The sequence below is a fragment of the Eschrichtius robustus genome, chromosome 12 (genome assembly GCF_028021215.1).
Source record: "Eschrichtius robustus isolate mEscRob2 chromosome 12, mEscRob2.pri, whole genome shotgun sequence".
NCBI lineage: Eukaryota > Metazoa > Chordata > Mammalia > Artiodactyla > Eschrichtiidae > Eschrichtius > Eschrichtius robustus.
Genome location: NC_090835.1, coordinates 17,394,283 through 17,412,658, shown reverse-complemented (window position 1 = coordinate 17,412,658; position 18,376 = coordinate 17,394,283). Strand labels below are relative to the sequence as shown.

The 18,376-nt window shown below is 45.9% G+C and overlaps 1 protein-coding gene across 1 annotated transcript in view; it reads right to left on the bottom strand.

The window, feature by feature from the left end:
- Window positions 1-7,229, bottom strand: part of PDZRN3 (PDZ domain containing ring finger 3) — a 243,455-nt gene extending 236,226 nt beyond the window's left edge. Inside the window, exon 1 of the mRNA XM_068557574.1 lies at window positions 6,412-7,229. Within this exon, the coding sequence (XP_068413675.1) occupies window positions 6,412-7,134 (723 nt within the window). The 5' untranslated portion in view covers window positions 7,135-7,229. The remainder of the gene's footprint in view (window positions 1-6,411) is intronic.
- Between the last annotated feature and the right edge of the window lie 11,147 nt (window positions 7,230-18,376).

The following is an 18,376-nucleotide window of genomic DNA, read 5'->3' as shown; positions in this document are numbered from 1 at the left end:
GGCTGCACGTGGCTCCGCCCCTTAGGCTCCCTGTAAATAGACATACGGGATAGGGGAGAAAGATGGACGCTCGGGTCCATCTGTTAGTTATTTTCTTTACAAGGGTAATCATTATGTTACACCACTTCCCTTTCTTATTGGAACAGGCTTATTAGAACACCATTAGTCTGGGGGGACAGAGGTGACCCACGGCTAAAAGGCTTGGCTGAGCAAAGAACAGCAAGACGTGTTGTTTTCAAAGGCACAAGTGGGTGTCTGATTGATCCAGGGGTGAAAGCCGCTCAAGTTCCCCTTTGCACCCGGCGGTGCCTATCCCAGCGCCTGAAACGCAGTGTGTAAGCATGTGAGGAGCTGGACTGAAAGAACACATTTGGAAGAATTTCATTTACTTCCTACCATCAACCACTCTTTAACTTACTAGGTTCGAAATTAAGGAGATGAGGCATGATTCCATCCAGGACACCACCTCTTTTCTCTTCTTTTTCTTTCTTTCCCTTTCCTTTCCTTTCCTTTCCCTTTCTTCCTTCCTTCCTCCCTCCCTCCCTCCCTCCCTCCCTTCCTTCCTTCCTTCCTTCCTTCCTCTCTCTTCCTCTAACTCTCTTTTACAGGCAGGACCTGTTTTGTTTTCTATTGCATGTGCTCCCCACCAGACCTCTGAAAACAGGAATCACAGTGTGGGCTGAACACACCTCATCACCATGGACCAGAAGCCATAACACCAACTAAACGGAGCCAGAAAACGATGCTGGGGAAGCTGTTTAATCTTTGGAGTCTCTCTTTTTCCATCTGCAATAGGAAGGGTAATGGGCTGTGGGTACTAACCTCACAGAGTCTTCCTGAAGATACACCCACATCTCTAACCCGCACAGCACTTGCACGTATAGTAACAGTCCTTTGGAAACCCTGTATGAGACTTTGGAGGGGACACTGCCTCAGGAGAAAATACTGTTCTTATTTTGGTAACAGCCTGGAGTCGGGTGCTGAGTTCAAATCTCAGTTCTACACTTAGAATCTGTGTAACTTCTGGCCTTAACCTAGCTGTTTTATAATCTGTTTTACAATCCCCCTCTCTTACCAAAAAAGAAAGGGGTCTACCAAATGAATAAGATGTGTGTACATACACAATGTACCCTAAGTGTATGGCACCCAGTTAAACTCAATGAATGTTATTTCCTTTCCTTTTAAGCTCCTTAGTCTACAGCCAACACAAAACCACCTTATAAATAGATTCTCTCTCATCAAATAGTTTTACAGAGAAGCAAACGTCATTTGTGAACTCAGAAAGAATCACTTACAGATAAACGGCAACAGAATTCCCAATTCAAATTATTCAGTTATGATCATTCAAGCCAGTGTAGCTGGGTAACATATTTGTAAGCCAAATCCTTATTTTCTTTATAAATCACTGAAATGAAATGGATGCAACAGCCCACAATTCCTTTAGCGGAACTGGGCTGTTCTGTAAGACACACCATGGAATGGCCACTTGCTGACACTTTTCAGAAACAGAAAAGACACTGAACTGTGAACATTCTAACAGATACATTTCAAACTGTTTGGACATCTGGAACACCTTTTCATACAATTGTCTATTAGATTCACTTATCTCCAGGAGTTCTGAAATGGACAAAATCGTTTCTGGGATTTGGGAGTTTACACAAATTGATCTGGGTGGATCTGGGGAAACAAAAGCATGCCTCCCACAAACCTGGAAACAATTTTGTTAACTTGCAGGTCACGGAAAAACTCATTCTTTTTTAAGAGTGAGCTAACAAGCTCACTCTTGGTTAGCAATCTGAAAAGTTTCGATGGCTGACAAGACAGCCCTTTCGATCTTGAATTTATTCACGGAACAAAGACATATCGAGAGTTCACAGGGTACGTGGTAATCGAACTGGTGCCGGGATAAGCAGCCCTGAAGAACACACACGTGGTCCTTCCTTTATTGTCCTTCACAGACAATAAACAGATCTTCCCATTATTCAGTTACAGCTGTGATGAAGGCCATGCAGGCGGAGCACCAAGGTGAGAGTCTCAGGGCACCAGACCTAGTCTGTGAGGTTAGAGAGGGCTTCCCACAGGCAGTGATGCTTGAGCTGGGATGGGAAGGATAGAAAGGTTATCTAGTCATGAGCAAACCCTAAGTGCTGACAGAAACGCAGGGGCTAGAAGGGGAGAGTTGGAAAACTTGCCAGTTACCTAGCAATGAGCAACTGGAAAGACTATTCCAAGGAGAAAAAAGAGCAAGTGCAAAGGCCCAGGGGCAGGAAGGAGCTCAGGGACATATTCACGGACCTGCCAGAAGCCAGTGAACCTGGGAAGAGAGACTAAAGGGGAGAAGAGTACAGGCAGGTGGAGGCCAGCAGGACCCAGAGTGTGCTTGACCTTATATCCACCCAAGAGAAACTCAAGGCACAGCAGGGTTGAAGGAAGAGTGACATCAGATTTACATTTCTAAGAAATGATTCCCAGCTCGAGGTAACTGGAGGGGAGCAGGAAGATACATAGAGGGAGCAGCTGTGCCCTAGGCAAGAGGTTATGGGGGTTGAGACCAAGGCTGATTTTTGTCCCACAGGGAACAATGGCGGTGTCTGGAGCTATCTGTGACTGTCACGACGTGAGGCATGCTTCTGGCATCTAGTAGGTAGAGGCCAGGGATGCCTCTACACATCCCATAATGCACACAACACCTTCCCCACAACACACACACAACCAAGAATTATTCACCCCAAGATTCTAATAGTGCTGAGGTCAGGAAACCCTGGTTTGGACCAAGGTCATCATCTGATGGGATTGGAGAGCAATGAACAGATTCAAGAAGTGTTTAGGAGGTAAAATCAACCTGATTCAATGACACACTGGAAGTAGGGATACAAGAGCAGAAGCTATCAAGGCTGGGTCTCAAGTTTCTCAACAATTCCAAGAAAGTTACGCCCAGAACTTTCTCCTTCCCAGAAAGCCAAACAAGTTTTTTGCTGTGGAACGCCTCTGTTCTTAGAATCAGGGGGACAAGTCAGGGTAGGAAACTGAGGCTGGGAGCCCAGCTCTTTAAAATCCTCAAGTATAGCATCACCAAGTCTGCTGTAGCCCGGATGAGGCTTCAGATTGGTTCAAGAAGCCTTTCTGGACCATGTTACCTATCATATAACTGCTAGGCACTCTGGGTTTTAGAACTTCACCCTGGTCTTTCAAAAAACGTTCAGGAAGGGATGTTCAAACGATCATCAGTAAAATCATAACCGTGTGGAAAGACCAACATGTGTTGATCTACATCTGTACTTGAGCCTAAACTCTTTGTCTAGCTGAGTAGCTACCTAAAATGTGAGAGGTGGCCCAGCGTGAGCTGGTAGCTTGTTAGAAACGCAGAACCTCACGCCCCATACCAGCCCTGATGGATCAGAATCTCTCAGGGTAAGAATCTGCGCTTTAACAAGCTTTCCAGGTGATTCCAATCATGTGAAGGTTTGAGAAGACCTGTTCCAGCTCACCTTGTAGGGCAGGAGAAACAATGCCTAAGTAGGTCCAAACCCTAAATGCTCAGCTGATATCAAAAGTCCGAAACCTTATATTATTTAAATAATGCCAGATCATTTTATGGAACAAGTTCTAGGCCTTGAAGAAAGGGTATGGAAAAATCTTCTGAGTCTTTCTTATCTACTTCAGCTTGTAACAGAGAGGTAAATGATAGGACTTTAAAAAAATAATAACAGTGTTGTGCATGCGAGTTTCCAAGCAATATAAATCCTTCTGCTTTTTAGAAGAGAATAAACAGTACCCAGCAGGAGCAGAGAGTCTGGCCAATGAAATAAACAAGTTCTTAAACAGCTTGCAGTGGGAGGGGTCTGTCTGGCAGACGCTGGAACAGCAAAAGCTTTCCACAAGGGCCACTGAGGGTTAACCTCAAGGCAAAAGGAGCGAGCTTCCCCCTAAGGCCTGGGCTGGGACCAGCCAGGGTCTGAAGCCAGAAAAATGAACTAGTGCAGCTTTCAGGCCAGGCCATTCTTGGCTGTCTTCAGGCCCAGCAATGAGGTCCATAAAAGTCCCAAGCAGCACTCCAACTCCAGAAGGAAACTTTCTCTGTAAGCTCAAAAAGCAACATCTTGTCCCTAAACTTAATGCCCCTGATTAGCCTACTGACTCACCCAACAGAGCTTCAAAAACTTCCACAGTTTTGATTCAAGTATCATATTTTTGATTCCGAGAGGGAGTTTACCCAAACACTCCAGAAAGAAAACAGAAAGGCAAGAAGAAATAATAAACTAGCTTCACAATGAATGATGTATAAACTCTGGGGGAGTGAATGGCTTATTTATAAATAAGCATCACTTAAAACTATGCAGGAAGGCCAGATGACAGCATAAACAGGAGAAACTCCGGAAACTCCTTCACCCCAAACCCGGCGCCTGCTTGAAGACCCAGCTTTGCCCCTTACTTTGGTGACTCGCAGGCTCACGCCAGTCTTTTGTACGCCTGTGCGGTCCTGGGTGAGCCTCAGAGCTGTAAATATTTGCCCTTCGCCCAGAGCCGGCCAGCTGCTGAGGCTGCTGCTGACAGACAGGCCGGGGGCCAGGATGGGGTGGAGGCGGGGAGGGGGGAGTCGGAAAACTGGCAGGCCGGGTGTGCGCTGTGGAAGAGGGGGCTGGGAGAGGGCAGGGAGAAGCAAAGCACACAAGCAGACACAGGCCCCTGGGGGCCCCTCAGGCAAATACATTCCCCTCCCCTGCAACAGCCAGCCCGAGGGGCAGCGGCATGGCCCATGCCCCTCCCCAGTTGGTGAAAATGTGGCCTTTGCAATCAGGGAGATCTTGGTTCTCATCCGGTGACTGTGCCCCACTCAGAGAACAGGTGACAACACATGGAGACATTTCTGGTTGTCACCACTGGGCGGGGGGCGGTGCTACTGGTATCCAGTGGGTAGAAGCTACGGATGCCGCTCAATATTTGACAATGCACGGGACGGCCTTCCATAACAAAGAATTTTGGGGCCCAAAATGTCAAAACACCCCAAGGTGGACCACTGAGGTAGAACCTGAATCCCAGCTCTCGACGAGTTCTATGACCTGAACCTGCTTTCTCATCTCAGAGGATTAAATACAGAATGCCTCTGAAGTGCTTTGCCACAGTCGCTGGTACATAATAAACCCTCAGTAAATGGCACTTGTGGTTACACTGGGAGACAACACGAGAGCGGTCGCGAGTTTGGGCACCTGTGGGTTCAGAACCCAGTTCTGGCACCTAGAAGCTGTGACTCAGACATCTGACTGCCTCTCACTGGTCCTGAGTTTTCCTCACCCACAAAACGAGAAGCAACGTGCCTCCTTTACTTGATTACAAAGGAAACAGCTGGGAAGCAGAAGTGCTTAGCACGGGGCCTGGAGCAAAGCAAGCCTCCAGTAGTGGTGGCTGTTATAACTACACCAACTCCCAGCACAAGGGGATGGCTTACAAGGGGAGGAGGTTGAAGATAACTGCAGGCGACGCTTGCTGAGCGTTGACTTTCCACCAGGCACCATGCTAGATCCTTTTCACATGTTCTCTCCCTGAAGGGGGTAAAGAAGCTATTTTACATTTAGGGAAACGGAGGCACCTGGAGGTTAAGCCACAACATCACTCAGCTGTTTAGCCAAGAGCCCAGATTCGAGAACAGTTCTAATTCCAGAGGCCTCACTGTCAATTATTTGTATTTGGTGGCGGTCCCTTACTTCTTTCTGGAATTCTTTCAATCCCTGGAGGAATACTACAGAAGGGGCCTGTGTGTGTTTCACCCCCTGTGTCACATCTCTAGGGCCATACTTTCCAACTCGAGAGCGCTTAAGCTGCTCGCTCAAGGTCAGCCAGCTAGTTGGCAGCAAAGCCCACGTCGGAATCCAGCTTTTACTCCCGAGGCCTCTCCTCTGGCAGCCTTCTTAACTTAATCTACACGGGCTGTGGGTTCCTTTTATTCTTTCTGGAACTCCTGAGGGTGCATGGATATAGTTCACGCCGTGTGTCAGTATCTTATCCTGCGTGTCACGTGTATAGGAACCATGTTTCCCAACCTCCAAAGAGGCTAAGCGACTTCCCCAAGATCACCCAGCTGGTCTGCAGCAAAGCCTTTGCACACTTCTGACTCTGGAGCCACACTCATTCTTACTCTGCGCTGGTCGCGGATTCCCTTGAGTCTTTCCAGAACCCCTGAAGCTGCTGGAGCTATACTTCACCCTGAGTCTAATCTGTCAAAGGACCACAGTTCCCAAGTTTGGGCCGATTCCCCGGCCTTGCTCACGGCGACCCATCTGGCAAGCAGTGTCAGAAGAGGGAGGCAGAGATGCTCCCGGGCAGCTCCCGGGACCCCCGTGCCCAAAGGGACTGGGAGGCGCCCCGGGGACCCAGGAGCCCGGCAGGGGGTCGGGGCGGGCGGCGGCTGCCTACCTTGCCGCCGGGCGGCGTGGCCACGCAGCGGCTGAGCGAGTCGAGGCGCGCGCTGTACTCGGTGAACTTCTTCTGGTAGCGCAGAGCGGTCATCTGCAGCTCCAGCTGTGCGGCGGCCAGCTGCGCCACCAGCGACTTCTCGCGCTTGCCCGCGCGCAGCGCCTCCTTCTTGAGCGCCTTGTGCAGCGCGCCCAGGCGGGCCTGCAGCGCGCCGTTGTGCGCCCGCAGGGCCCGCGCGCAGCAGTGGCCGCCGGCGCGCTGCTCGCCGTGCGTCAGGGGCAGCCCGCAGCCCTCCTGGCAGCGGCCCACCGGCCGCGCGTCGCACGCGTCGCGCATGTGCGCCTCCACGTCGCGCCGCAGCAGCACCTGGCCGCAGCCCGCGTGGCGGCAGCGAGCGGGCGCGAAGTCGCAGCGCTCGAGGTGCTCGGGCAGCTGTTGCAGCTTGACCACCCGGCCGCAGCCGCGCGCCCCGTGCGCGCACTTGATGTCGAGCTTGAGGATGAGGCGCTTGAGCGGCAGGACGTGGTTGAGCTCCTTGGCCGAGAGGCGACCGCGGCAGCGCGCCGGGCAGCTGCCCTCCTGCACCACCCAGGGCAGCACGCAGCCGGCGCAGAAGACGTGGCCGCACGGCGTGGTCAGCGGGTCCTCCAGGACCTTGTGGCACAGCGCGCACTTCAGGTCCGGGTCCACGTCGCCGTCGAAGCGGTCCAGCTCGAAGCCCATGGTGGCGGCCGGGGCCCGGGGTCGCCGCCGGGCGGCCGGCCGCCCCCTCCCTCCCTGCGAGGCAGCCCAGACGCGCCGGCTGCGCCGCCCGCTCTCTCGCTGGCTCTCCCCGGACTGAGCCTAATTGCTCCAGACTTCCTCGGAAAATGCCCGAGGAACAGAACTCCTCAGCCGTATTTGCGGGAGCGCGTGCGCACGCACATCCTGCCTCGGCTGCCTCCCGCCCGCCCCCTGCAAAAGGGAGGAGGACGGGTGGCGAAGGAGGGTAGGAAGACCCAGAGGCTCGCCAAGGGGACTGGCCCGCCCAGGACGCCAGCCTGAGCCCTCCTCTCCGGAAACTCCACTCCGCTCTCTTGCAGTTTTCGCTATGGGAGACAAAATGCCAGCCGAGAAAAGCTCACTAAGTTAGGCGCTGAGGGTGCTGCTGTCGCCCAGACGAGTTTTCCTGGAGCCCCTTCCGGGCCGGATCGCGACTTTTCACTCCCCTCCCCTGCCTCCTCTTTTCGTGGCTGATTACAGAGAGCGAAAAATATCGCGGGGCCCGCTATCTCAGCACTTACGGTCTTTATTTATTTATTTCATTCCGGGGAAAGTTACAGAGCCTGCGGGACGCTCCTGCAACTACAGGTCCCACCAGAGGTTCAGCGGACCCCGAGGTTTGCCAGGCCAAGGTTTCCAGAAGCAGAAGGCGAATCTACGAGGGCCAGTTTTCGGGGACAAGAGCTGCTCGCCGGCTGCCAGGGTGGGAGAGGCTGCCGGGCTGGCTCCGTTCACTCCACCTAACACCTCTGAAGTGTCTGCACTAAAGTGTGGCTTGCATTGTGCTGGGCCCTGAGAAATCGGTCCCTTTAAAAATCATCAGTACAATACTGTGAGAGCGCGTCGTACTTAAAAATTATTTTCCCCCATTACAAAAGAAGTAACGCTGGTCTTACAGCGTTAAAAACCGCACAAGTGTAGAACTTGGAGAAGTTCCCCATAATCACCCCCGCAACCGTGTGAACTGCGTTCCTTCAGTTTTGTTTTGTTTTTTTCCTATGTATGCACTTTGTTATATTTCCATTTTCCAGTTGAGGAAATTCAGGCTGAGAGAAGGTAAAAAATAAAATAACTCTTGAAGGCCCTGTAGAGCAGTCTTTTTCAAGTTTTAATGTGGATGCAGATTCTGATCCGGTAGGTCTGGGGTGGAGTCTGAGAATCTCCTTGTCAAAAGGGCCTCCAAGTGGTGCTGATGCTATTACTCAATGGATTTCCACCTGATTGGGAAGCGGCCATCCACGAATCTGGACTTTTTTCTTCTGCTGGGGGGTAGCTTCAAGCAGAGCAGTTTTCAGCAACAGTTCTGAGTGTTGAAGAAATACTTTGGGATTCCAACCCAGGTGATCAATTCATAGCATCATCCATGGATTTCCTGTTTTGTTTTTTGGTTTTTTCCTCTCCCCAGGCTCTAGATGGCTAAGAAACATCCAGCCAGCATCGGTAAGAAAGAAAAATCAAGCTATGGCATTCTCATTTGGAATGTGCTGCCAGATCCTGAATAATGGAGTGGAAAAGTTGCATCTCTGTGTTTAGTGTGGCTCTGGGGTCTGGAAAGTGGGATGACAGCACCCATTTTGTCTAATTGCTTTTACTTCTCTCCTTTATGTGGCTGCGAGAGCCCCATGACCTTCACTACTTAACTGTTTCACCAGAGTGAAAGGGTTGTGTTGATGTCCACAAGGATTACTTGTTTTGAACCGACCTTTAAAAAGTTGTCACTGATTAGATTTCTCAGTGCCTTGCTGAGGTCACTGGACAGTGTTCTTTCATCAGTGTTGGTGGCATTTGTTGTCTATTTGTGGTAGGGGCTTTCTTTTAATTGCTTAAATCGATTAATGCATTCCTTTGCAAGTTCTTGAGGTGGAATATAATTGGCCTTTGTTCGGATAAGCATGTACCAGAAATCCTCCTTCAGTGTATTTATTAAGCTGCTCACAGGTTCTCAGATAATGGGTAAGAAACACATTCTTTCACCAAAGGCGTGTGGGCCTGTCAGTTTCACAAGGTGGGCTAGTGTCAACAGGGTGATAATCTTCAAACCAAACTGGTTTTGAGAAACAACGAAAGCGCATCATACACCATAAATGGGAAATTACTGCTTACTTTGAGTGTAGGCTTCTCTGCAGACTTGTCCCCGCCCCCATCCCCACCCTGTTGCCAACTGAGAGGCTGTTGATGAAATGCTACAGCTGAGGCCACAGAAAAGCTATAGCAGACTGTGGATTGGCCTCTTTCGGCAAAAGAAAAAGAAAAGTCTGTCTAAACCACTCCTCGCTGGTTAATTTTAGAAGCAAAATTCTTGGAGGTCAGAAAAAAAAAAAAAAACCTCCTAGAATGTCAGAGTTGGCAGATCATGCATACTATTTAGTGGCTGAATTTAATAGACAGGGGAATTGAGAACCAGAAAGGTTAAAAGAAAGAACAGTTTAAGGACAAGTTTTCTCAGTTTCTGCTTTCAGTCAAGTAATTTTTTTGTCCTGTGCGTTGTAGGATGTTTAGCAGTATCTCTGGTTAGATGCCGGTGGTTACCTTCCCCACCCCCTGCAGTGGTGTCAACCAGACATTGCCAGTGTCCTCGGGAGGTGAAACTGCACTGGGTTGAGGCTGAGAACCACGGTTTGGGGCAGCCTTTCATTCACTGCTAGCGTTAGACAGTGCTGGCAGCCCGTGTCCTCTGCTGGCTGTGGAATGACCTAGTGAATGCAGCGTAGTGAGAGAGGTGTTAACTTGAAAAGTTGGGGCACCACATTAATACACATGGATACAAATGGTAGGAAGCTGAACGTTTGGTGTGGCGAGTCATCTGAGAAAAGTAGCTGGTTGTTCTGACATGGATTAGATACTTACTCAAGTGTCTCAGAAGCAGCCAAATGTTTATGAAGGGATGATTCCTTGTGGACAAGAGCATCAGTCCCTTTGCAAATGATTCTCATGGCTTCCGCCATCTCTGCCATCACCACTTCCTTTTACGGTCCGATTCTGCACTTTCTAACCAAGGCGTGGTCCCAAGCCTAACAAAAATGCAATATTCCCCGTCACTCTGATTTAGATTCTGTTCTTAACTCTCCGTTCCATCAACCTGTTTGTTCAGAAGATGATGATAATAATGTCTACCATTTTTGAGCTGCTACTCAGTGCCGAGCATTGTACTCACCAGTTGACCTTCATTATTTCATTACTTCTCACAGCACATCAAGAGGCAGATGTCTTGTTGGCCCATTTTACAGATGAAGAAACTGAGGTTTACAGAGCTTATGTCAGTTATCAAAATGGCAGTCAGTAACGTAGACAGAAGGATTCCAGCACCCTCACTCTTAATGTCTGTGAGCACATGCTTCCTCCTCCACAACCCCTAACTGGGGACTTATTATCTTACAAATGGTACAGATCATCACTCCACACCTCCAACATTACTCATCTCCACTTTCCCTCTATCAGCCCTCAGTGTCCCCTGGGCTTTAGATAATTTGTGGGTTCAGTACTGGAGAAAGCAAAAAAAAAAAAAATGCAAGTTTTTCTCTTCTTGTTTTTGGCGGCTTCCCTAGGCTTAAATATTTGTACTCCACTAGCTGAAACAGCACCAGACAATTAGATGAATAAGCATCTTTTTTTTAACCAAATAAAAGTACCACCAGAGAGTAGTAAGGTATATCTGTCATCCACAAACAAGTGTGAAACGTCTCAATCAGATTGCCTGCCTCCTACCATAGCCAATGTCAGCCATTCTGGGGCCCAGGAGATTCATTTAGCCTTGAGTAGGGAGAAGAATAGGTAATTTTTGACCCCGGAGACTTTGGAAGACTTGGGTTAGTCAGGATGACCTATCACAGTGGACGCATTGGACAGAGAACAGGAAGAGTTGGGAAAATGCTTCCTACAAATTTGTGCAAAAGTCTAATGCTGCACATTGGCAAGGCCTCCATCGCTGTCTCTCCAGATGGGATTAGCTTCTACAGCACCATGTACATTCCTTGGTGTAACACTCATCACACTTGAAATCTCTGAATTTATCTAGTAGTTATTTATTTAGTAGATACTATATGCTAGGCAGGTGCTGTTCTGGCACAGCGGTGACAGGGGTAAACACGATGGGCGATGGTGCCTTCCTGAGCCCTCGTTCCAGGCTGGGGAGAGGCAAGCGTCCAGAAACAAAGAGCTTCCTGAGACAACAGTGGGATGGGCTACGTTCTCTAGAGCAGGGCTGCTCAAAGTGTAGTCAGAGGCACAGGCATAACCCGGGAGCTTGTTAGAAATGCACAATCTCAGGCTTCACCCAGGACCTACTGAGTCAGGACCTGCATTGTAACAATATCCCCAAGAGATTGGTGTGCACTTGAAATTTGAGAAACACTGCTATAAAGACCATAAACCAAGCCAACATGCTGGAGAGAAATTAGAGGAGACCGTTCCCAATAGAAAAGTCTGCTGAGAGGAAATGAGATGTTGCTTGAAAGATGAGATGGGCCAGCAATAGTCAGCAGAAGATTCCAGGCAGAGAAGTAACAGAAAATGCAGTGGTCCACAGGGAGTCAAGCTCTTGGTTTACTGAAGTTGGACAGAGCACGCCTGGAACTTACAACAGGCTGAGAAGGGGGGAGAATGAAATCAGATAAGGGTAGAAAAGTCGGCAGGAGCCAAACATCCAGGGGGTTGCAGGGCATACATAGTAAGGAGTGTGAATTGCTTTTAGGAGTGCTGGACAGACGGCACTGAAGGGTTTTGGGTGGTGGAGGAGCACGTTTGGTCAAAGTCTAGTTCTCACGCAACGTTCTATTAGAGTGTCGGGGCCTCGTGTCCACATTCTATCTCACGTATGTAACACTTAATTCATGTTGAATTCAGAGACTTAATTCATGTTGAACAAATAAGTGTTCCCACTCCCTGCTCCATGTGAGTTCCTACTCCTAGGATCCTAAGCACAGGCTGATGCCAACAGCATGAGCATCTGTGTCACAGGATGGGTTAAACAGGCCTCTGTGGCCTCCTTGGAGTTACGTATCATCACTCAGAACACTGTTCCCAGAACAAAATTTATCCTGATGTTGGGAACGACCAAACCCCATAGGAACATCTGGATCATAGTCTGGTTGTGAATTGGCAGGCTTTGCACAGAAAAAGTGTGTGTATGACAAATATGATTCTACGTGGCACTGTAGACATTTGGAGCTGGAAGAGACCTTCTCTTTTATTCCACAAATACTTACGGAACGACTATCATGTAGAGAACTTAGAAGGAAAGAATATGAAAAAGGACACAGGACCTAACTCCTACCTTTAGAGCACTTACAAGGCCCCCAAGGTGGCCAACTGAGTGAAAGTACAAATAGTTCTAACACAAAAACAAATGTATTAAGTATCTTATCCGGCCCCAACTACTCATTATCCGATGAGGAAACGGAAGTTCAAAGAAGTTAGATGACTTTCTAAACATTTATGATGAAACGTAATGTCGTTGCAGATACCCTGCACCCCAGTTCAGTGGAGAGAGAATTGGACTGTCAGGAGACGTGTGTGACACTGATCAGTGCGTGGCCTGGGATCAGTTATGTGAGTTTATGTAAATATGAATGTGTATGTATAGGCAATTGAATTAGGATAAGCAAACTCCAAATTCTCAGACACCTCACGCTGAAGAATTTTTTTTTCACTCTTGTCCCCTGGTGTGGATATCCATGTGGTCACTCAGAGCCCCAGGCCCCTTCCATCTCATGGCTCCGCCCTCCTCAAGTCCTCTCCTCAAAGTCATCTCCACTGAGTCAGCAGATGGAGAGAAAGAATGAAAGACTTCCATTGACCAGGCCTGGGAATGGCGTACATTACTTCCACCACATTCTACTGGCTATAATCCAGTCACAGGGCCACAATAATAGCAAGGAAATCTGGGAAATGTACTCTAGCTATGTTCCCAGGAAAAAGAAGAATTAGGCTTCGTGAGCATCCAGCCAATATATCCATATGTGTGTATATGTATATGTGTGTACATACTTATGTGTATATATACACATACACACACACACACACACACACACACACACACACACACATACATAAACGCAGGAAAAAAGAGGATTATGTTGAGCTAACGTAACAGAACATCCAAATAGCCAGGGAATAAACAAGCTAGGATTTTATTTCTCTCTCAAGTAAAACCATATGATTCATACTTTGGAGCCCAAGGCTGATGTAGTGGCTTCCAAGTCACAAGGACTCAGGATTCTTTTATCTTCCTGCTCTAACATCTATACGACCTGGTCTCTACGCTCACTTCATGGACCAGGAGGCCTGCTGCAGAGCCAACAATTCCAGGGCAGAAAAATGGAGGAAGAAAGGAAAGGCCAAAAATGACGACCCCTTACTTAGCCAGCCTTCTTTCAGAGCTTTTCTGGAAGCCCCATCCAACTATGTTCTCTTACAGCTTAACAGCAACCCCTAAATGCAAAGAAGGGAATTTGTGAAGTGTAGTCTTTTATGAGGGCACATTGCTTCATGGAATATTAAGAGGGTTTTACCACAAGCTATCACTTCACACTCACTAGGATGGCTAATGTCAAAAAGACAGATAATAACAAGGGCTGGCAAGGATATGGAGAAATCGGAACCCTCATGCAGTGCTAGTAGGACTGTAAAATGGTGCAGCCACTTTGGAAAACAGTTTGGCAGCTCCTGAGAATGTTAGACATTGAGTGACCATCTGACCCAGCAATTCCACTCCTAGGTATATTCCCAAGAGAACTGAAAATATATATCAACACAAGAACGTATACACGAATGTTTACAGCAGCATTATTCGTGAGAGCCAAAAAGTTTAAACAACCCAAATATCCATCAACTGATAAACATATAAACAAAATCTGGTGTATCTATGCAACAGAATATCATTTGCCATAAAAAGGAAGGAAGTACTGATTCATGCTATAACATGGATGGACATTGAAAACATTATTCTAAGTGAAAGAAGCCAAACAGGAAAGGCCACATATTGTATGATTCCATTTATATGAAACCTATAGAGACAGAAATTAGATTAGTGCTTGTCACAAGCTAGGGGGAGGGAGAAGTCGGGGGGTTGCCCGTAATGGATATGGGATTTCTTTCTGAGGCGATGAAAATATTATAAAATTAATCGTGCTGATGGTTACATAACTCTGTGAATATACTAAAAGCTACTGAATCGTACACTTTAAAAGGGTGAATTTTATGGTTTGTGAATTATATCTCAATAAAGCTATTATAAAAACACAAAAATATTAATAGGGTTCTGTTATTCAGGAAGAAGGGAATTATGGATATTAGATATGCAGGTAGTACTCTGCATGTGTCCGTATTCATGCATAAGCTTTTTTTTTTCAAAATTATATCTATTAAACTAGGGTTTATTTTCTTATTCATACCAAAGGCTATATTTTTTTAAAATTACTGATTTGAATTGCATTAGAACTCTTTTTACCTACAAGTTTTTAACATCCAATTCACAGTGACTCAGGCATTGGGAAAAAAAAAAAAAAAAAAAAAAGACTAGGCCACATCACTGAAAAGCCCAGGAGGTAAGAATGGCTTCAGGTATGGCTAAATCCAGGTGTTCACAAGAACACATTACAAATCTGCCCTGCTTTCCTCTCGGTTGGCTTGCTTCTCAGGCAGGCTCTCCCCACATAGTTACGCAGCCCCTGCAATCCAGGTTTGCATCTCACCAGCTTATCAACCCCAGCAGAAAGAGCGTCTCTTTCCTAACAGTTCGAATAAATGTCCTAGGCATTGTTGGCCTGCCTCAGGTCATGTGCCCATTCCTGAACCAGGGGGTGGGGGACAATCACACCCAGACCACAAGAAATGAAGGTAGGGGAGGGAGTGGTTTCCCAAAGAGATGCCAAAAAGCCAAAAAATGGGTGCCTACTACAATCTTATTACAGAATTCATCACTAGTCCTAAAGGGGGAAGAAGCATCACCTGTAAAATATATGTACACCCGTTGTCTAGGAATATAATTTTAAAAATCCATCAGCCTCCCTAAGTGCTATACCCTGATTTGAAGCAATCATCTGTGAAGGGAAAACAAATACACATAATAAGGCAATGTAATGCTCTTTTTTTCAAATTTGTCTTTTAAAAACACAAAGTTTAATCTCTTACAGTTCTAGAGGTCAACAATCCAAAAAAGAGTCCTATGGGGCTAAAATCAAGGTTTTGGGAGGACTGCATTCCTTGTAGAGGCTGTAGGGGAGAATTCTTTTCCCGACCTTTTTCAGCCTCTAGAAGCACCTCACATTCTTTGGCTCACAGCCCCTTCCTCTATCTTCAAAACCAGCAGTATAACATCTTCAAATCTCTCTCTCTTTTTAATAAATACTTTCAAAATGACTTTTTTTTTTTTTTTTTTTTTTTGCAGCAATAGACCCTCTTCCTTCAGCTAAATTACATGAAGATACAGTTTCTAAAGTCAAATTTAAACTATTAAAGTTTAAAAGATACCTGTCTGGTCGGTCAGTGCCAGATCCCTAGGCCCTGGGACAGTGTTTGGTTTACAGTGGACACTAAACATATAGATTGCATGTGTAACTTATTCAAATATTCACTTGTCCAAAAAAATAAAAAATTCTGGTTTCTAAAACCTCTCAGATCTTTGATTATTCCGAAAGAGAAAAAATTCAAGGAATGCAATTTGAAGAGTGAGAGTTATAATCACATGGAATCCCCCATCAAAAATAAGACCCTCACAGATATATGGGAAGATATAAAATCATACAAAGAAATACTCATAAATGAAAAACAGAATCCCAGCACTGGTTTCATTGATAAATAGGACATTTTTTTTAAATTTGGAAAACCTGCTTTTCCGATATTTAAGTTTCACTTTAAGAAAGCGTGTTCTTTAAAATAAACAAGCTCTTTAAAATCCTTGCAGCTCGGGCCTGTGATCTAGGAGCTCATTCATTTTAATTTTTCTCCTGGTACCGTCTCCATCATTCTCATTTACTCTGTCTGTAAAATTATGATAATAATAATCCATGCTTACCTAAGCTATAGCAATAATTACTAATTAACTAATTTTTATAAGTAGAAACCCTTGAAGAATGTACGTACACAGTTGCTAAATATAATCATTTTAAGCTGATGGGGAAGATAGCACTTTCTGCTTTCAAGAATGCTGTCCCCTCCACCGGGATGGAATTTCATACACTGCTTCCATGTATCTTCCATTACTGATGGATTTGACAAGCCAAACCCTGCAGAGTGATATCACTTTCTCTTGTCACCTAGGACCTCAAATAGCCAGAGCTGTGCTTGGTGTTTCCTCTTTACAGCAAGATACAAACCACTTTGGCGCTGGCAGCAACAGAGGTCTGAGCTCAAATAATGTAGAACGGCAGCTCTCAAACTAGTAGATTTCCAGAGCACCTCCCTACCGCCTCCATAAGGTATAACACAATCGCTTTCATTTAAATCTCATTGCATTAAAAAGAGGCTTACCCATGTTTGTGGGGTTTTTTTGTTTGTTTTTTGCCTTGCCTTTTCTTTTTATAATTTTTACAATCAAAGAATAACTTCTTTTCTTCTGGGAGGGCTTCAGGCAAAACATTTTTGAGATGTCGGCCAACCAAGAGAAATGTAACGTCGCCGTTCTTTGAAATCTTGTCCATAAACTGTGGTTTTGGTACCCAAATCAAGCGGGCACTTGGCAATGAAAAAGCTAAAACATAACATGAATGAGAATAGTACTATGATGGTATGGGGTTTCTAGGATAATCGTTTGTTATATTTTAACAAACAAAAGTCACTTTAACCTTTCGTTCTCTTTTCATCACTGTACAGGAACAGACACAAAGCTGGCCCTGTGATTCTTTTTACAGGGGCAAAAAGCAATCATGGAAAAAACCCTCAGCAATGATAACATTCTTTGATACAGGTAAAGATTGAAAATATGTCCCAATGCTGGCGTACTGTCTGTAATTTTGGCAAATAGCACGCTCCATCTTGACAGAATATAAAGAAGCTTAGACGTGGAATCCAGAGAGACGAAAGGACTTGGAGAACAGTGAGTCAGTTTGTCGTTGGTGGAAATCTTTGTCATAACTTATAATTTATCTGTGGGTTGTATAAGCTTCAAGATGAAGATAAAGCTGGAATCAGAGAGCTCATACTCCTTTTCTTTCTATTCCAGAATGGCAGAGTTTCTGATGGTTCTTTCAGTTGTAGGAGATACGTGAAAGTGTGATTCTAACTTGTGTATTATATGCTTTGCTTTTGTTTTTGTTTTCCAGTAGGGCAGTAACTGACTAGCCGGGTTAGAGACTACCCAGTTTGTAAACGGAATCAAGGGGTGATGTTCTCAGAACTGCACACGACTCCAGATAGTAGCAAAAACTTAGGGGTGCCTTTTGGAAAAAGTCAAAAGAAGTTTCACATTTCACACGTTAACTGGGAATGGTGCATTTTCTTCTCCATCCAGAAATCCCCCATGGATAGACTTATGACCTTTTTCTTTGGGGGGGGGGGTGGCGGGGGGAGTAGCATTTGATAAAAATGTATTGAATGGAACAAATAATGTACACATATAAATTTAACAGTTAAACTGACCCTAAGCCTTGAATACCACCAGTCTGTTCATTAGAAAGAATTTAATCAAAGAAACAATATATATGATTGTGCTCTATACCAGGGTTTGGCAAACTGTTTTTGCAAAGAAACACATAGTAAATATTTCATCTTTGTGACAGCTTTCTGGGCTCTCTGTCACAACTACTCATCTCTAATGGTGTAGCACAAAAGCAGCCATAGACAATATGCAAACGAATGACTGCAGCTGTGTTCCAATACAGCTTTGCTTTCAAAAGGGCTGGATTTCGCCCACGGGCTTTAGTTTGGCGACTCTTGTCATCTGTAAATACACTGCCTTTGTGATGAGACAAAACCAACTAACCTTGAGACCATTAAGACCATCATAGTGAGATAGAGGGATATGGACTTTATGAGAAATACATGCTCAATAAATAATAATACTTTGAACAAAGGAGATAGTGTAGTGTCACGAACTTGGGAGTCAGAAAAACCTACCTTCAATTCCTGGATCTACCACTTATTGGCTGTGCAACATCTGCAAATTTCCTCAGTTTGCAAAAGGCACAGGTTATTAGCGCTTACTTCATAGAGTTGATGTAGACTCAATAGGATAACATTTAAAGTAGGAAACCCATGGGAAGTGAAG